This window comes from Cygnus olor, chromosome 11 (genome assembly GCF_009769625.2).
Source record: "Cygnus olor isolate bCygOlo1 chromosome 11, bCygOlo1.pri.v2, whole genome shotgun sequence".
In the NCBI taxonomy this organism is placed as follows: domain Eukaryota; kingdom Metazoa; phylum Chordata; class Aves; order Anseriformes; family Anatidae; genus Cygnus; species Cygnus olor.
Window position 1 is genome coordinate 4,689,329 of NC_049179.1, and position 19,060 is coordinate 4,708,388.

The 19,060-nt window shown below is 36.9% G+C and overlaps 1 protein-coding gene and 1 long non-coding RNA gene across 6 annotated transcripts in view; both read right to left on the bottom strand.

Annotated features, from left to right (window-relative positions):
- The window catches only part of LOC121076069, a 130,831-nt gene extending 127,800 nt beyond the window's left edge, over window positions 1–3,031 (bottom strand). For both annotated transcript variants that reach the window (XR_005823315.1, XR_005823314.1), the window contains exons 1-2: window positions 2,888–3,031; window positions 1,801–1,880 (exon numbers count right to left, since the gene is read on the bottom strand). This is a non-coding gene — a long non-coding RNA (uncharacterized LOC121076069). The remainder of the gene's footprint in view (window positions 1–1,800; window positions 1,881–2,887) is intronic.
- Window positions 3,032–9,532: 6,501 nt separating this feature from the next.
- The window catches only part of THSD4 (thrombospondin type 1 domain containing 4), a 297,318-nt gene continuing 287,790 nt past the window's right edge, over window positions 9,533–19,060 (bottom strand). For all 4 annotated transcript variants that reach the window (XM_040569780.1, XM_040569779.1, XM_040569781.1 and 1 more), the window contains 4 exons: window positions 16,974–17,147; window positions 14,193–14,372; window positions 11,775–11,919; window positions 9,533–10,236 (listed from right to left, as the gene is read on the bottom strand). In XM_040569780.1, the coding sequence (XP_040425714.1) occupies window positions 10,094–10,236; window positions 11,775–11,919; window positions 14,193–14,372; window positions 16,974–17,147 (642 nt within the window). In that variant the 3' untranslated portion in view covers window positions 9,533–10,093. The remainder of the gene's footprint in view (window positions 10,237–11,774; window positions 11,920–14,192; window positions 14,373–16,973; window positions 17,148–19,060) is intronic.

Below are 19,060 nucleotides of genomic sequence, written 5' to 3' on the forward strand. Positions count from 1 at the left end.
CTGTTATACCTTCCAGCCTGACACTTAAGATGTGTGATGAATTAAATGATTATGTGATGAATTACCACACCAAACCATAACATACCACACTGTGATATTTCTCAAGACCCTCAACAGCAACCAACAATCCAGACTCACCTGTCAAGCTTCAAATCCATACGACTTTAGTAAGGGCCAAACATTTGTCCCATGTCAATCAAAAAGTCTCCAAAGCAAAATGCATCTTCTGGCACCTGCTCAGCAGTGAAGCACTGACTGGAAGCACTGATGACAATTCCAGTTGATCTATATGTACTGTATCTCTCTTTTCATTTACAGTTGTTCCATATCATTTAAGCTTTTAGAAATCCATAGATTTCTAGTGTAATAGGAGAGTAATAATTAGAAGGGGGTTATGCTACAGGTTTTTTTTTTCCTTTTTTTTACAAATTACATATGGAAAAAACATTAAAAGTTCTACTGAACAGTAATTTGTCCGTACTAACAACCACTAACACCATCTAGACTTAACTTAATTTGGCCATGCCTGCATATCACTGTGCAGGCAAGAATCCTTGCTTTTTAGAACCATTGGATTTAATGGGCCTGTTTTTCTTCTGGCAGTTGAAATAGAAATCAAGGTCCATTACAATTTTACTTATGTCTTATTTTCCTCAGCCATCTAGTGTATAAATGATCTGAGTTAGTTAAACATAAAAGTGTTCTCAACCTTATTTAGAGAAGTATGTGCAAGATAAAAGCTCTATCAGAGAAAGTTCAGCACTTAGGTTTGCAAAGTAACTCCTGTAAAAGTCAGTAGCAACCAGCCACCTCATACAAGCCTCTCATGGTGTTACATACAAATGCAAAATTAGTAAGTACAGAAGAATTTTCAAAACCAGCAGCCCAAGAAGGATGTAATTTCCTTTGTTTTCTAGCAGCAACAAATCTAGCAGCAGGATTCAAAAGCAGACATCTTCTTGGAACATACTAGACTTGTTCATTTGCATCTAACCTGCTGCCTAGGGAAAGAGGGACTGCTGATACAGTGAAGGAGAACACACCTTGGAAACCAGGAAACAAGATCAAAACAAAGAGCTGCACCAATCTGCTCGAAACCATCTCTTTACACTTACCATTGCAATACAACATAGTTTTTAATATAGCAGCATGGTGAATAGTAATATATTTAAACAAAAGATTAGACAGCATAAACATGGTATCCATGTGTTTTTAACAAGGCCTCTGGGAAGTCACAATTCTTCTTTTTATTATTGTATATCCAATTATCTGTAACCAAAGCCTTGACTACTAGCATATGGCCAATTATAATGAGAAATATTAAATCAGTGGGATAAATTAAAAAAGAAACAAAGAGATACTAAAAAAGCTGAATGATTTCAGCACCTTCTTTCCCAGGCTGTTAAGTACATGTTTTAAGAACATCTTTTATAGATTTACTGCCTTAATTTTGGATCCTTTTTTCATCACTTAGTCGTGTGGTAGGTACACAACAACAGGTTTTTTTTTTTTTTTTTTTTTTTAAAAGTACTGCTTCCCACTAGCTGGATTTGATTATGTCATTACAGAGAAGGGTATCTTGTGTGTGCTGTTCCAGCTGGCTCACTTAGGATATTAAGGTGTATGTCATCAGGATCAAGTACAAGGATCAATCTGAGCACAGGACACATGTAGACTTAGTGGAGTGAGTCCAATGAAGGGTCACAAAGATAAAGGACTGGAGCAGCTCACACATAAGGAGAGGCCAAGACACCTGGGACTGCTCTATGTGGAGAAGAGAAGGCTCAGGGGAGATCTTACTGATGTGAATGACTGGAGACAACTGAGCCAGGCTCTTCTCAAGGGTACCCCATGACAGGTCAAGGGGCAGTAGGTACAAACTGAATCAAAAGAAATCCCATTTGAAAATAAGAAAACGTTAAAAAAAAACAACAACCCACACACAAAAAAAACCTGTGAGGGTGGTGGAACACTGGAACAGGTTGCCCAGGGATGCCTGTTGTAGAGTTTCAATTCTTGGAGATACTCAAAACCTGACTGAACACAGCCCTGGGCAACCTGCTGTAGCTAAGCCTGTTTGGTGCAGGGGGCTGAAGTAGATTATCTGTCTTCCAACCTCAGCTGTTCAGTGAAGAATTTTAAACTTTTTTTATGGATAGGCGTTACAATACATTCTCAATCAATGCTCACATAAGTCTATTTATATTAGAAAATAGGTCAGGAAAGAGCACTGACTTTCTGTATTTGTTCCTTATTGGAACTTGCATCTGCAGAGAGCCAAAATTAAGTCTTCTTTTCTGCTTCTTTTAAGAGCAATTATTTGATTTTATGTTATGAATAATCCCTTGATGTTTTCCCTCAGTTCCCATTTCCTTGTACAAGTTTGTGGCTAGCTACAGGTACAGACAAGACAGGGTGTGGAGTCAGGCATTAAAGATCTGCACTTGGCATTCAACAACTCATCACTAGAGGGGTTAATCCCACAGTTTACCTAACTTTTTTTTAAATATTAATCTCAGGACAGGCAGCCATGCAACAGGTCTGCCCTTCACACAAGGCGTGGGACATGGAGAACCCCGTCTGTCTAGTGCCAGAAACAGGTACCACGTGAAAACATGAAACCTTCCTCACTACCCAGACCTGAAAGCCCGGACAGCCTTACCACGCTTCAGGGTCACCTCACAGAGGCCGATGTACCGCTTCTGAAGGCGGATGAGAAAACAAGTACTGCATTTGCTCCTCTTACTATTTTTACTTTTATTTTTTACTTTAAACGTAAAGAACTTGTGGTAGAAACTTGAGTAATTAATTATCAAGGAAGCTTGTGGGTCAATAACCCAAGTTCTGTTTTTTTTTTTAACGAGACAAGTGTCCATCACGCACTTACAGAAACGAGCCTCAGCCCCTGCGGCGCCCAGAGGGGGAGAGGAGCGCTGCGTTTCCCAGCAGCCGTGACCGAACTCCGGCCGCTACCAGGCTCGCTCTGCCGGGAGGGTGGGCGGGAGGAAGGGAGGGAAGGAGGAACACCGTCCCGTCCCGTCCCGTCCCGCTCCGCCCCCGCCCCGCCGACATCGGCGGCCCCCCGTACGCCCGCGCAGGGCGCGGGCTCCCGCCGGCCTCTCCACAGCGCGGGGCGGGGCCGCCTAACGGTCGCGCAACGGTCGCGGCGGCGCGTGTCCGCGCCTCGCCTCAGGTGGCGGACTCGCGCGGTGGAGCCGGCCGCTGGGCGCCAAGGGCACGAGGCGGCTGAGGGGGGCCGCGGCTTCCCGCCGGTGCTGCCCGACCCGCTCCTGGGGCGCGGGGCTGCCTCGGTGGGCAGCGTTAAAGCCAAACAAAGGTAACGTGCGCTTTGCCCCGTGGTAGAAAGGACAGTTGTTGATTTGCAATTGATTTTTTCACGGGTACGAAATTACTCAGGTTTTGTAGTGTAGAAGTGTTGTCCGTAGGCTACACGAACTTAGCTTGCAGTAATACTCCACACGTTTACGCTTCCCTCCTCAAAGAGTGGCAGTTTTTCAGCGCTCGTACCGCAGGCATTAAAAGCACCACAACGAGACATGGGTGATTTCAGCCGGTGGGTAGGGATGGTGAAACAGCTGCCCAACACCTCCAGGACAGAACTTCAGGGTTACAACCCAAGGCTTACTCCTTGCATTTGGTCCACACAGAAAACAGTAGTTGTTGCCTTCTAACAAAAACATCTTACCTCTGCATTTAATAAAAAAATTAAAATAGATAAATCCACTTTGCTTTTAGCTTTGGACTTTGCTGTGTCAATCCTGTGCAAGCCACGGGAGAGCTCCCTGTGCTCCAGAAGTCCAGTGCCTCAGGAAGCATGCATGGCACTCTTCTGTATCCACAGTTACAGACACTACTTTGGAAATACCTTGTTAAGATGTAAATTACAAACACAATTAAAGAGAATTTAATCCTCCAGCAAAAATGCTAACATTACTGACTAAACTGCATTACCAACTTCACTGTATGGTTTAAGTGATAAACTATATTGTTTAAATGAAGGCTGAGCAGAGGGAAAACACCTGGTGTGCCCTCAGATTGTACTGGTCTGTGATGACCGGTATTGTGTGATTGCTGCACTTAAAACTATGAAATGCTCTGACGTATTACAAGGTAAAAATTATTTTATTTAGCCAGAAGCATCCAGTTCCAAGACATTGCATGTATTGCTGTAGCATATACATATCCTAACATTCTAACTCATTAATAACATCTATTGATGAATGAGCTTGGACACGGAACTTTCTAAAACAAACTACATCTTTCTCTGGCATGCTGAGAGCATACAGTTCTTAAATTATTACTAAGGAGTACATCCCTTTTGTGCCTACCAAATTTGACCTTTTCTATTCATTAGTAATTTGGAATTCAGGAACAAAATCCAAACTCAAATAACTCAACAAATAATTTCTACTTTTCTTCAACTATACAGATTTTCTCACAACAGCAAAAAAGAAAGATGAAACAACTGATGATCTCTAAAAAGGTTTAGGTATAGTTTTTCCTCCCTTAGAATTTCACTAATTTATAGTGGAATTACAATAAAATTTGTAATGAGGTGTCTACACTACTAGTCTGGTTATGCCAAATCGGGAGGAAAAAACTATGATCTTTGAGCAGCTACCAACAGACATTCTACCTACGCATTCACCCGCACATTCCCTCAGCACCCAGGATACTAGTTTTACAATGTATAACATCGTCTTATGTATGGTATGACCGCACCTCAGCTGCATCCAGGCTTGGATAATTTTGCAGTTACATTGATAATTTTTTACTGGTAAACCACTGTGAGTCTAGACATGGAAGTGACAGAGCCTTATGCTACAAACACACAATATGGTTGAGAATACACTGGGAGGAAACCTGCAAGAAACTGCACAGGAGCTCCCAAAACACCAGGAAATGGCCTTCTTTCCCATTTCTAATATACGTGATTACCATTAGGGACAGTCTATCAGGATGTTGCAATCCCTTTTGCAAAGCTCTAACAAAGTTCTGGTTATGAACCTTTTTGCAGCATGGTTGTATTTTGTCCCCTCAATACATGAGCAAGGATTACTTTAGTGCATTATACCTTTGTTGATACTTGTGCTTAATTCCCCAGAAACAATGACCGTGGAAGAAATCAAACAAATCAACCAAATAATAAATAAATCATATCACATAAATTCATCTTGAATTACTTTATTTTTCCAAATAATAAAAAATAAATTAGTCATAAACAAAAATAGTTAACATTTTTTCATCAAAGAGAAAATGCATACAATATGAAAAGGATGCTGTACAGTTCTGGTTCAGGTGCATTGCTATGGATACATATTCCTGAACGAGTCAGAAAGCAATTTGCTTCTACTCCTCCTTTAATTCACTCAAGGAACTGGCTAATCAGAAAGTTTAGAAAATTATATTACGGATTTCCAGTATGACATATATACAAAAATATATATGTAATACTTGTGCTATAAAATTCCATAAAAGCTGGGTTAGTATAATGAAAGAGCTGGACAAAATGTGAATGATATATGTAAATAAATACATATTAGGTCCCTTTTAATAAAAATCTGCCTATTCTAAATATTTGAATTATTTTGGTGCAGTGGCTTGTTCCATACACACAGCTCAGAATACATATTTCCCATAAACATCTTGTATTTACAAATAACAACAAAATAAGTTATAATAAAGTATATCCTTCTGCCAAAATCAATTATTAGGGTCAAGTAGACATTTTTTTTTAATATATAAAAGTTTTTTTTTCTTTTTTTTGTCACTTTTTGTCAGGTTTAAATATCCTTAGAGTTAAGGCTCCAGTCCCTCCTGATCCTCCACGTGGAGCCCAAGCAACTTCAATGTGGGGTTCACAAGCTTGTATGCACCCACCCTGCCAAGGCCATTGCAAGACTAGGTCTCACGAGACCCAAATACAACATAGACGAAATAGTTCAGGGCAAGCAGCAATGACGGACTGTCACTGTGAGGTCACTGATTTCTCAAAATTAAGCTCCCCTCCTCTCCAAATATAGTGGTAGTTTGTTTTGTAATCCAGTAAAGTAAATGGCGTTATAGAAGATTAGGAACTTGCATTTGTAACTTTTTGTTACTAAAAGCTGATAAGTAAAGAGCCAAGTTCAGGTCTGGTGTGAGTTCTCTTAAATGAAACTTTCTTCCTTCCACCAGGTCTGAATTTTACCCACCCTATTAAGATATTATAATGCTGAGAAGTTTCCTTTAAATTATACTAAAAACAATTACTGGATGATTTATCATTTGAGATATTAGGAGGTACAATTTTAATACATTTTCTAAGCAATAGCTAATATAGCTCCCACAAACATATTCTGTAACTGATGCTAAGAACAAAGGAAGTTTACTTTCAGTGTTCAAAATGTCATGTTTTGTGTTCCAAATACAGACACGCACATAAATAATCTGCCTAATACACCACATTGCTCTAAGAAAGAGATTAGTCAGACACTAAGTGTAGATCTTAAGAAAACCAGGTAGACAAATTTTTACTTTTTGAGTGTAAAGTTTTTTTCTTTGTTTGTTTTTTTAAATATATGTTAGATTTGAGAATAAAGGGCCAATACATACTTCAATAGTTGTGTAATCATAGGTTCATTGAACAGGAGCTCTTTCAGTAGTTATTTTAATATCATGCATTTAAAATTAGCCAACAAGAACACACAAAAATCACTGAACTGGCAGGAATATAGCTCTCTTCATAGCTGGGCTTATTTCTAACAGATTCTTAACGAAACCATTGAGGATTTTCAGTAATGCAGGCAAAATTTAAAATTGGCATCCAAAGCACAAAGGGATGGAGGTGAGATAGGAAGAGAAGAACACTTGTCAGTGTAAGAGAGGGACTGCAGGATGGTGATGAACTGGAAAGAAAAGCCACGGAGAGCACATTTTACTCTCACTTTACATATGGAAGTTCTACTAGCCATTAGCTGCTTCCACCTTCCTCCCTCAGTGGTGACCACTGGCACGTTCTAGGACTTAGACATAGGCAAATGCCACCTCTGATTTACAGTAAAATCATGAAATTAAAATCAGGGCCTCTGTAGGCATCATCCTAAATTGGTATACTGCTCTATTAAAACAAATGCTATAGTCACAATTTCAAAAGTGCACTTTGTGTGACAGTGAAATACTAGCATACCATTTACTTTGTGTAGGTAATATTAGTTCTTCTACATCAAAGTGCTGAAAGAAAGGTTCATTAGTTCATATTTCAGGAACAAGTATTTCGATTATGCTGAAACATGAGAAGAGATGATAAATGATTAAGTTCAGCAAGACTTTAGTAGTTTCCATATCACCAGATGTTCAGTTAGGTGATGCAATCTTTTTTTAACTGATACATCTGAAACCTGTCCTTTTACTAAAAAGAAATATATAGTTTCTATAAACATAATTCACTGCATGAAATTCACAAGGCTGTATAGCTTAGGAGTAATACAGGGTTATAGCACTACATGTATGTATAAATTCTTATTTAGCTCCCATGAATTGTTTACTTTAGTGGCAGCTTAATAGAGCCTACGTGATTATAATCCTTGTAAAATAACCCAATTGCCATATATTCCAGAGCATAACAACAGATTTTATGGAAGACTAGGATCACCTGTCTACTTGCTAACTTGCTGTCTCACAGCCAAGAGTATGTGCAAGCAGATTGTCTACGAATTGTTTGCAAACCTGATTACTTCTCTGTATTTCATTCTCCTTGTGGTTTTCAGTACAAGTATTTCACTCTAGCTTGCAGGATACACTTCCTTGGCACAAAAGAGATAACAGCAAAAATTATGCACTCTATGTGAAGATTTGCTGCAATGAGATTTTGAGATGAAAATCTGTATTTACAAATACTGGATTCCAGAGTTGTTTGTGCTGTACTTTCCCTGTATCAGTCTTTGGTCAAGAATCTTAATGAATATAAAATATGACCACAAATTTTTAAATTATCTTCATGAATAAATTTTCATAATCCAAGGAAATAGGACTGCAAAAGCTTTGTGAACTAAAATCGAAGGTTTTCTAATTAGCATGTCTGTTTCTAAAGGGCTTTCATCAATTAATTACAGTGAAAAAGCCCAAACCAAAGTATACAGAAACAGCCAATAACATTAATGGTTTATAATCACAAATACTTCAAAGTTTAGGGGAAACACTTCTTAATTTCATTTAGCCAAACACTACAGTTCATCATGGCTGAAATACATTCTTCGTAAGTGACTGAATCAAAAAATCTAAGGTTTGTCTCAGTCCAAGGCAGCTTTTAGACTAGAGGTGTTCTACCTTTCTGTGCCTGTAGCTTCCAGTACATGAACTGGTGTGACTAGTAAGTAGCATGCCCAGAAACCTTTGCCTCCCTGTGGCCCATTCTCTCTTCCACATTGTCTCCATCCAAGCAGTAAGAACAAAATAAAAACAGATGAACATTTACAGATGGATCATCTGGGATGAGCTCTAGCACAAATCCAGAATGAGGTTCAAACATGCCTCTAATCATTAGCAGGACACATTAATCACTCTACTACCGCATCACTGGGAGTGGCTTAACATACATTATTAAAGCTGCTTTTCAATTCAGGCAGCAAGCACCTTAGAAATAGATGCACAGTTGTATATCATGAACTTAAAAGCAATATGCTGTAATAAACAGTTGAATGAGCAGAGGTGTTTCTTTCTTCCCTCAGCCTTATTTACACATTTGAAAGACCTCACAGGTAAAACCTAGAGAATGTGCAGATAACGCAAAAGCTTTCTTCTGCCTTGCACAACGTGATCTATTTACCTTCAGCACATCCTAAGGCTGAGTCTAGTAATTGCAGAAATGAAAAATCACCACCTAACTTTAGGTCTAAGAAAAGCTATTCTTGAGTAGTATAAAGGGAGTGGTATTAAAAGATCTGATGGGTGAAACATGGAATGAAGCAAAAATGACAAATACGTGGTAGTAAGTGATCAAAACCTGAAGAACATCAACAGGTAAGATCTTATAAATACTTGGCTACTACACTCACAAAGACTACTGACACTAAGAATAACAGACTACTATAAAGCAGAGAGGTCTGCATCTGTTGGTGGTTGCTTCAGAAACTGGTGATGTATCCAGACAAGGTCTGGACACAATACTTTTGTATGGTAGTTGTTAAAAAATAGTGCAGAGACAAGACATCAGGCAAGATATCAATTCACTGAAAAACTGCCCTACAGGAAAGAGACCTTGCCAGTGGAAACAATCACTCTGTGTATTTCTTTTTAAGTATCAGCAAAGTCTCCTCACCTTCCCGGTAAATCTCACTGACAGCTGTAGTTATTAAAGGCTTAATTGGTTAGGCACTAATGGCACTCTGGTAGGTAATGTATTTTAAAAAACATACAGTAGAATAGTATAACTTCAAGAGTTTATGAATTAAATATGAAGGCACATTTTGGCAGTCAAGTGTGCATATATTTGCCACCTGAGGACAGGAAGTTAGCTAAAAGTATACGTGAAAAAGTTTAACCATTACTATAATTTATTATGAATGAAGTAATTAAAAATATACATTAGTGTGCTAAGAAACTGAACATGAATGAGTCTTCGAGGGGCTGGTTTCTCTGTAAAATAGTGCTTGTCATGTGCATGTTTCGTTGATTTGGTCTATTACTTTAAGGCAGTCCAAAATACCAAGTAAGAGTTAAGCACTCAGAAAATAACGCAGCAGTTGCATCCACATTGGTAAAATATCTCCAGTAATTGCGTATGACTGATTTTTTTTTAACAATAATTTCACAATAGTAAGGCTGGTATATTTTTTAAATAATTATCCGATGAGCAGGTGCAAAGAATATTATCATTAAAAATTAATGCTTTAAAAAGATCATGGTTTTACAACAAACTTTTTAAAAAAGACATAACTGCACAATAAGTGTAACTGAAATGGTGTGGTGTCTTGATGTACACAGCAATACAAAAACCATCTCTTTAAGAAGCTAAAACCTGCTGTAGTCAAAACAGTAACACTGTTCAAGCTCCATCTGAAGACTGACATTGCTGCTTTGAGAAGAGTATTTGTTATCTGCGTCCTAGAAACCCTGATTGTCTATTTGCCACACGCGTACAGGATGCACAACAGGCTGTTTTGTAATAGGTGTAGACACAAAGCCGGGCCTGAACCACCACATTGCAATTGTAGTATTTATCTTTGCAGTTCTCATCTGTGGAGAAAAAGGAAGAGAAAAGAAACTGAAGAAAATAACAGTGGAATAACAGGCAACCAATCCCCTTTCCTTTACCATGTAAAATCCCTTTAACCTCTATTCAAACATTCATTGTCAGGTTAAAATAGGCTACCTATGCAAATTGATTGAAGATTTTCCACATTTAATCAAGATACACAAAAACACAGATTAAATGTACCTATCCCCATACACACTGTTCATTAATTTTTTTTTCTTCTGAAAAATTTGGCTTAAATAAAGATGATCAGGAAATTTCTAGTATTTCCACTTAGGTACCTCTATCCACTTCATTTTTAGATTCCCAGATACTAAACTATTGCAGCAGTGTACAGATGGCACCAGAACCTGCAAATGTTAATTTTCAACTGCTAAATTAAAATAATCCACTGCTGAGTAAAATATCACCTTCGTTACAAATGTTGTGATTGGTTGAAATTAACCAGATTAAAACCAAACCAACCAAAAAAAAAACAAAAAATAAAAAACAGTTGGTGTTCTTAACACTCCCCATTATTTTCTAAGCTGCTATAATGTGGTCTGCTCACATTTTGAAGTTTTCCTTTACAACCAACAGGGTTAGAAACACTTTTTAAGTGACAGCTAGTATTTTCGTATGATCAGGTGACCACTGTCCACCACACAGGTGTTAAGACAATGACAAAATGTCAAAGTGCTAGGATCAGATGTAAAAATGAGCAGTTCTGTACAAGCCTGTTTTAAATAGAGAAGAAACAACAACAGTAGCACAATATAAGTATTTTTAATGCTACAGGTATACCAGCTTTTAAGATAATTATCTTACATCATGTTAAAAATTATTCTCATTATTAAAATAATTATTGTAGCATATGAGTTCAAATTGTTTCTAAATGCTCACATCTTCCTTTCCCTAGCATTCTCATTACTGTTAAAAATAAATCTGGAGGAGAACGATTAATTTCAACGCTTGATAATAAAATTTGATGCGCATATATACTACATATAAAATACTATTTCTAAATTGCCCATAATGTCTTAATTTAAGGCTTGAAAATCTTGAGGAAAAATGTTTAAGCCACACTGGAAGTTCATAATCAAGAAAAACAGTATTTTGCTATTTATGTTCTCATATTAAATATCCATAATGTTATTGTTTCTTATAGAAGCTGTTACCAAACACAGTATATGATGCATGATCTTTTTGTTGTTGTTTTTCAAAGACTCTGCCAAGAGAAACATTTCAGAATGCAAGGAGGCTGCTTAAAAACACCTCTATTTGTCGTTTTCACAGAAGCGGATTTCTCACATTCTCAGCAACTTCAAAAGTAAGCCACTTTCTTCAATGCTTCAAGGAAAACATTTTAAATCAGAAGTGGAAACCTACTTTCACATCACAGAAAAAAGCCATACTTTGTATTAAAACAAACCTCTGGACTTTAGAAAGAAAATAAACTCTAAAACCTGTGCATGATTATCAGGTATTTTATCCACTAGATGGAGTTCCATAGTTAAAACACAAAGTTTCTCTACCGTACCTATTTCAGGGATACAGTCTTGTGTGTTACATGGTTCTTTTTCTTCAGGTTTAAGCTGTGGATCACACTGAGTACTGGTTGTCATGTCATCTGATAGACATCGTACCTCTCGAACTCTAAATCCTCCTTCACAGGATTTGGAACACTGAAACACAAAAGCTGAAGTTCATGAAGACTGCATGCAATGTGCAAATATAGAGATAAAAACAGGGACCTGAAACCCAGATACAGATATAATCACTGCAGCCTTTTATCAACTTCACCACTGCTGTAGTTTTTTGTTTTTTAACTAGTCCTTAACGTACGGGTAAAATTACCTTTGAAGGTTCAAAAACGTTCTTGTCTATAGGGGGAGCAACTGGACAAGGAAACATGCTGGACTGCCACTGAAAGCATGCAAGAATCTTTCCCTTTCTGAACTTGTTAGCTTCTTGCTTCTCTAATTTGTCTTGCTAGTTAGTCTTGTTAGTCTAATTAGTCTTGTTTTCCTCTGCTTATTTATATATATCTCCCAAATCTACTCTTTCCACAGGTTCACACATTTCTTATTTAAGAACTTCCTATACTGAACTTTGACTTGACTACTTGACTGCACCGGTCTCCACTGCCATTTTTACCTCCATTTATATACAATCAGGAATCATTTTAGTTGCCTTTTGTCTAGTGCTCAATTATTTTCCAATTCTTTCAGCACAGCGATTTTAATAAGCATTATAGGTTTCCTTTAATTTCTGAAGAAAATATTTGTGTTCCTTCAAAATCTGTTCTGAAGCCAAAGACTTTTGTACTTGCTTGTCCTGGCATTTTCAAAATCAATTATTACACAGATTAACATTGAAGCAAATCCCCTGTTGACTTTAAAAATTTTTGCCTGAGTGAGGTCTTTCAGTTTTGGCTCAGTGTTCAGTTTGACCTAAATGCTCACAAGCTTCATTAAACCTGGATCATTTATAATTATTGAAACTTTAATAGCCCCAAAGTAATCAGAATGTTTTCAGACTTTTTTTTTTGGCATATTTTTTTCCCTAACATTATAAAAACAACTTATCACTAACATAAAAACAGATATTGTAGCAAACTAAAATATTCCCTATAATATAGTCTTGAATTATCCTTTGATTTTGGAGTACAATGCTTCCGCAATTCAGAAAAGACACAGACCTACAGAAACAGTAATAAAACACTTAGTTTTTCTTTTAAATATAATTACTCATTACATGCCTGTATAGAATATTGTAATTATCCCATATCTAACAATAAAACATTCCATTCAGATCTGTAGAGATTTTAAGCACTTTAAGGGGAGCCAAGACAGAATTCAGAAGTTACATACAACATACTATATACACAACCCAGCATTTTGCATTAGCCAACCATTAAATCTCCATGACTGAAGGGACTGTGCCATTTATTCTGGATCATATAAGAAGTCTGTTGAAGATATGAACTGGAGAGTTTTGAAACCTAGTATAGAGGGCTCTGAACCTGCTATTCTGCTCACAACTAGTCTCCAAATCATTTCTTTTCATGTCAAATGGTAAGAAATACTACATACTCCATTAATAACAGTAACAGTATCAGAAAGACAACTGAAAAATGCTTAGAGTATGATCTCAGAAACCCTCGGCTACCATACGTATCTGCACAATGAAGAAGATGGTCACAAAGGCTTAGACCTTTAACGACTTTAAGACAATTCTTAGGAAGTAGGCACTTAAACAGTAGCCAGTGATCTCTAAATACCTATCAGATTCTGATTTTTAGCAGTTTCTTTCTTCCATGCCTGAAAAAGAGAGCAGATTCTTTCTGAAAGTGAAAATATATATATATGCTGTGTCCTGTGGATGTACATCTGGATCTTTTGTGGTTACACACTAGCAGGTTCACATTTGAAAATGGGTTTCCTAATGAAAGTCATTTGAACTAAACTAACAGTAAAGAATTCAAAGAATTTCCAGCAACATCAAAGGAGATACTTCAATCTACATGGTTTTACCATGAGCATAATTTGGATCTTTGTTCTTCAAATAACTATCTATACACACCTGCAAAATAGGGAAGAAAAATCCGTTTTTTCTTCAGCTGATTTGTTTTTGTTAAAAACATTCTACCTTCTTTTCTACTTTCTAGAGCTGCCATTGGGATAGTCAAATAACCGAGCAAGGAAAACAATAAAATTTCTATCTTTTATGTCACTTGAATGAAGAATTTCCCAAAGGTTCCTGACTAAGGGAACTCAAAATGAAGCACAAACTCCACTGGCTGCTGAAGAGTATGCTTTCTTTTCAGTATCATTCCTCTGAAAGATTAAGCCCTATTTCATGATCAACAGTTTTATCCAAATGGTGTTCCCTTTCAATATACATAGAAAAAGATGCATCAAACAAAACCAGATGTAGAAGAGCATGGTAGACTTACTGTGCTCCATTCTGTATGAAACCACTTAGATCCACACGGTTTGAGGTAGCAGGATTGCTGGCTGGGAGGTCTTTCCAAATATGAACATTCATAGGGGTTCAAAACATCAAAATGGCCTTCAGTTTTCCTAACACAAATTACTTCTCTTTGTTGAGTTCCACTGCCACATTCAATAGAGCACTGTATCGGAGAACAAAAAAATGGTGGAATTTGTTATTCTACTTAGGTTCTTCAACTTGGTTCTGAAGTAACTTATTTGTCCATGTTATTTGTTCCGGAAATAAAAGAACATTCATGCATACAGACACATATACTTGCCCTTTAAAATAATACTCATCACCTAAATTTATAAAGCATTGTTTATTTGCTATTTTTGGATACATATTAAGACACCTTCAAACAAAATTTATTTCCTTCTTTTAATAGGCTCTTTCCTCAGTAAAGTTAACTATATCTTTCCTTCCATCTCTGGCATATGTATGACTTAAGGAGAAGGGCAAAGGGTAAAACATTCCTTTGGTACCTGCCGTAGGGTTTTTATCCCTCAGACCCAGAATAGTAGCCTAGATAATGTTTGGGTTGTTATTATATTTATGTAGTAGTACCGTAGTACCCAGAAGTGCCAGTTAGGAACTAGTACAAGAAAATGCTACAGGATATAGTAATGACTTAATTCATCAAGTGAATAATGACTACATGTTTTGGGTATTATACATTTAATTATAAATCTTAAAAATGCTTACAGTGGTTAAAACTGTACTTCTATTCATTTTTAATCCAAATGGTACAAATGACTGAAAATGCTTTTCTAATTACTGTTAAAAATAAGAGATATGACTACAACTGTGCTTTTAGAGAAATCTAGAACTTTCATTTACCTGTAGCTACAAAAGGAAATTGATTTTAATTTTTCTAATAAAAAGAGGAGCATAACTTACTTTCTCCATATACAGTGTTACTGCTTCTGACCGAATCAGGATTGCATGCACTGAACCTTTGAGGTTATAAGGTTAGAGCACAGTTCTGCAGTTTTACAAATCCCCACATGGTGTGGTTTTTAGAAAATGCCTTGATCTGCCAGGGTGTTCTTTTTGTGTTTGCAAATATCGATGTGATGCAGTGTTGGTTCCAATTCCAAAAAGCAAATTTTACTCTCTCAGACTCTTATTGCCCATTTAAAGGTTAAATGCACACATAACATTGTTACTGGCACTTTTAAAATGTTTTTTTAGAAGATTATTCCAGTGATATATTGATTTCTATGTTGCATAAAGGGCCATGATTTTCAAGGCTTATTCTAACCTAAAACAATCTAGTGTTATTATTACTATTTTTAATACTTTGTGTGGAATTTACGATCCCTTTACCAGATACCCATAAAAACTTTTGAGACGAATGAAAAACCTCAAGATGACTGCACCTAAATAAATTCTACAGTAAGTAATGTAACTCCATTTTCTTTAACACTGAACATCTCTGTCACTGCTCTCTTTTAGCACTTCTTCCAACAGACACTATCTTAACACTTAGCCTCAGCTCTAATGGAGCACAATGCAAAACGTCATCCACCAATGCTTCCTGCTTTGGTCTACTGACTGTCTGCTTTCATTATGGTATTTAAAGTCAGGATTTGGCTGGTAGAACAGACGTTGTCATGCACTTCTTTCACATACTATACAGTGAACACTTTGTATAACTGGTATGCATCAAACAGAATGCAATCTCATACAAAGAAAGAAGGTGAATTAGGCTTAAAAGAACAGGAAATTATAAAGGAAAGAAACTTTCTTATTCAGTACAGAATGGGGAGAGTTAGGATAACCTCAGTGTACATCTCTCTCTATGGTAATAGTGTACAAAGTTCCTATTCACCTGCATGGATAAGTGTAACTAACAAGGCCCAGACTTTACCAGTTATTAAAACTGCAGCAAAGTATGTTTTAAATCTGAATTTATTACTACTCTCATACAATACAAATAATTATCACTTACACTTGGAAGCATTTGCATGTAATCTCCATCTCAGCTGTACCAGTTTAATTTCCAACTCCTTACCAGCTGGAATCTGAAATGCAGTGAGTTAACAGCACAGCCAAGAGACTTTTCCCTAACAACCTGATGAAATGCTGGTATCAGCAGTCCAAAAGGCTCTTTGGGCTATGTTAGAGCCTACTTAAATTAGAGGGACATAAATGACTGGGCACCAGCTGACAGCTTCTGAAATTCCTTTGCTCCTGACAGCAGAAATGTTTAGTAAGAATGAGAAAGAACATTGAGATGCGGATGAAGGAAATAATTTACCGTAAAGAAAGAGCACCAGGATACTGGCCACTAATTCTTTTCACCTATCATCACAAACTTCAGCACAGCAAAACAGAAGCCAACTTTTGGTTTTAGCCACTGCTTTTGTCTTATTGTGCATCCTTTGGCTATTGCCTATACACATCCCACAGGTATGCATCACAAACGATCTAACTTAATAGGTGTAAATCTCTTACTTTTGCATTCCTTTGAATATGCTAGGCAGCTTTCTGATGTCTCTCATTTTATAAATATACTGGGTCAGTAGATGAGAAACAAAAATTAAGGTATAGAGGAAAAGAACCATCCTGAAACATTGAACATTATCTCAGTAAAATACAGAAGAAAAAAACAAACAAAAAAAACACTTATCCAAACATTCCACAGAGATGCAGAAATACCTTATGGCGCAGATCTTCCTTGTGTGGAAAGGATTAAAATGCCAACAGAAAACAAACACGCGTTAGATGTAGAGCTTACCTGTGTCCAGCTCCCAGCAAACCACTCCACTTTACCAGCGCAGGGTCCATTGTTACAGGGAGTTGTTTCAGAGGGTCTGTTATTGCCACAGCCTTCCAGAGGCAAACTGCTGACATGGTTGGTCATACAAACCACTGAACGTGTACGGACCCCATCACCACATTCTGCAGAACACTGGGGAGCAGAAGACATAACAGGTGTTCACTAGTCCATCCTCCAGACTGCACAATGAAATGTGCAGTGAAACAACCATGGAAAATAGATGAATGCATGTAATGTCAATTATTTTCACTTGTAATTCAATTGTAGCAAATAATCTTATGGTTTCATACCTCTAAATACAGTACAAATAGTACCTGTCCTTCATAATCACAAATGAGAGAACCTGAATGATTAGGAAAGAAAGAAATTTCTTATAGGTTTTTAATAGCTTGTTTAGTTTTCCTTCCTTCTCCCTATCTGTTAATTCTTTCAATTTTAATTTTATTCATCTTTTGGCATACCAGTTAATGCATCTGAGAGGTGATAATTTCAACAAGAAGCTTTTCAGAGAGCAGTTATGTTTCGGCCTATGAATTGTTCTGTGAGTTTCCCCTCTGACTGTTCAAGCTGTTAGCCAGGTGAATTCTTGCACTGGTTAAAAGGATGAGGTGAGGAAGATCTGAGGGCTACTGGCATTGAGTGCTGCTGATATTGGTAGCAAAATGACTGCATAGTGCATCCTGGAACTTTTCCATATAGGTTGCTGGCAGAGTATGAGAGCACAATAAAGTAGAAAACAGGTAGTTTCCAAAGACTCGGGTAAATCCTCTACAAATAATTGTAACGGCCACTAATTATTGCTCTCCCTGTTTCAATATTAAGTTCTTTACTATGGTTTTAGCAGCAGAGGTGGCCAGTAACTAATATTCATCTTTCTCAACTTTTCACTGCTAAATTATGAAAGCTTGTATTAAATAGTGATATGCAGAGTGTATGTCACATATTTGGAGATGGTATGCATATGACCCATAAATCATGCAGGATAAATTCCATTTATCATGACTCTTTGTGCCCTTATAGCTTGGTCATTCACCTACTTCAGTGGGAAAGTCTCACATTCCACTGTTCTGGGCAGCATCAAACTGTTGATATTTAAAAAGCAAACGTGCCTGGGAGATAAGCAATTCATGTGTTAGACTGTTTTTTGTTGTTGTTGCTTTCTTTCTTAATCTTCATTTTCTTTTCTTTGAAAACACATTTGTCATTTCATCTCTAGACCATGAAAATAAAGAAAAAATGTGCAGCTTGCTGAAAGATACGTATATGTAATTGAATTTAGCAATTACAAGCAATTATATTATATTACACATGTAAAGAAAACCACAAGTAAATATGCAGTATATGGGAGAAAAGACATATTTGAATGATGTTTCCAATCTTATTTTTAACATACCAAGTAATTAGTTAGGAAAAGTTAGGCATAGTTAGGCATTACTTCCATAATGAACAGAACATCCCTTGTGAATCAATGGGATCAATGTGAATGGAATCAATGTGAATCTGGGACATTTTTATATTTGAAATAAAAGTAAGAAAAATTTGAAGAGAACTGGTAATGAGACACAGAACTGCCCACTAGCTTAAGCTGGCTTCCATTGGCAATTATAATATAAAGGTTTCCCATCCAATAGTTCAACTACAGAACAGCAGATGCCACTATCAATAACAGGCCTAACCACTACAGTTGCTCACCATCTCCCAGAGACACCAGGCACTGAATGTACAATTGGCTGCAAACCAGTCTTTAATCACACACCAAGGAATACTGGTTGTGTGAAATATGTAGTCATGTCATATTTATTCCACAGATACAGTATTGGAAAATAGTTTTCCTTCCACGAAGTCAGTTTCTTTCACAAGATATTCAATAGAAGAACAAATTCTTTGCTGAAATGGAATCCCTAGAAAGCCAAAAAGGTGATTAAGCTTTTTACATGTTTTACCTGTACAACTTGTACATTTTTTAACAAGATACAATTCTGGAAATAACTAGGAATTCAAAATTTAAAGAGTTGCTTATGTACTCCAATGGAGTAGTAAAAAAC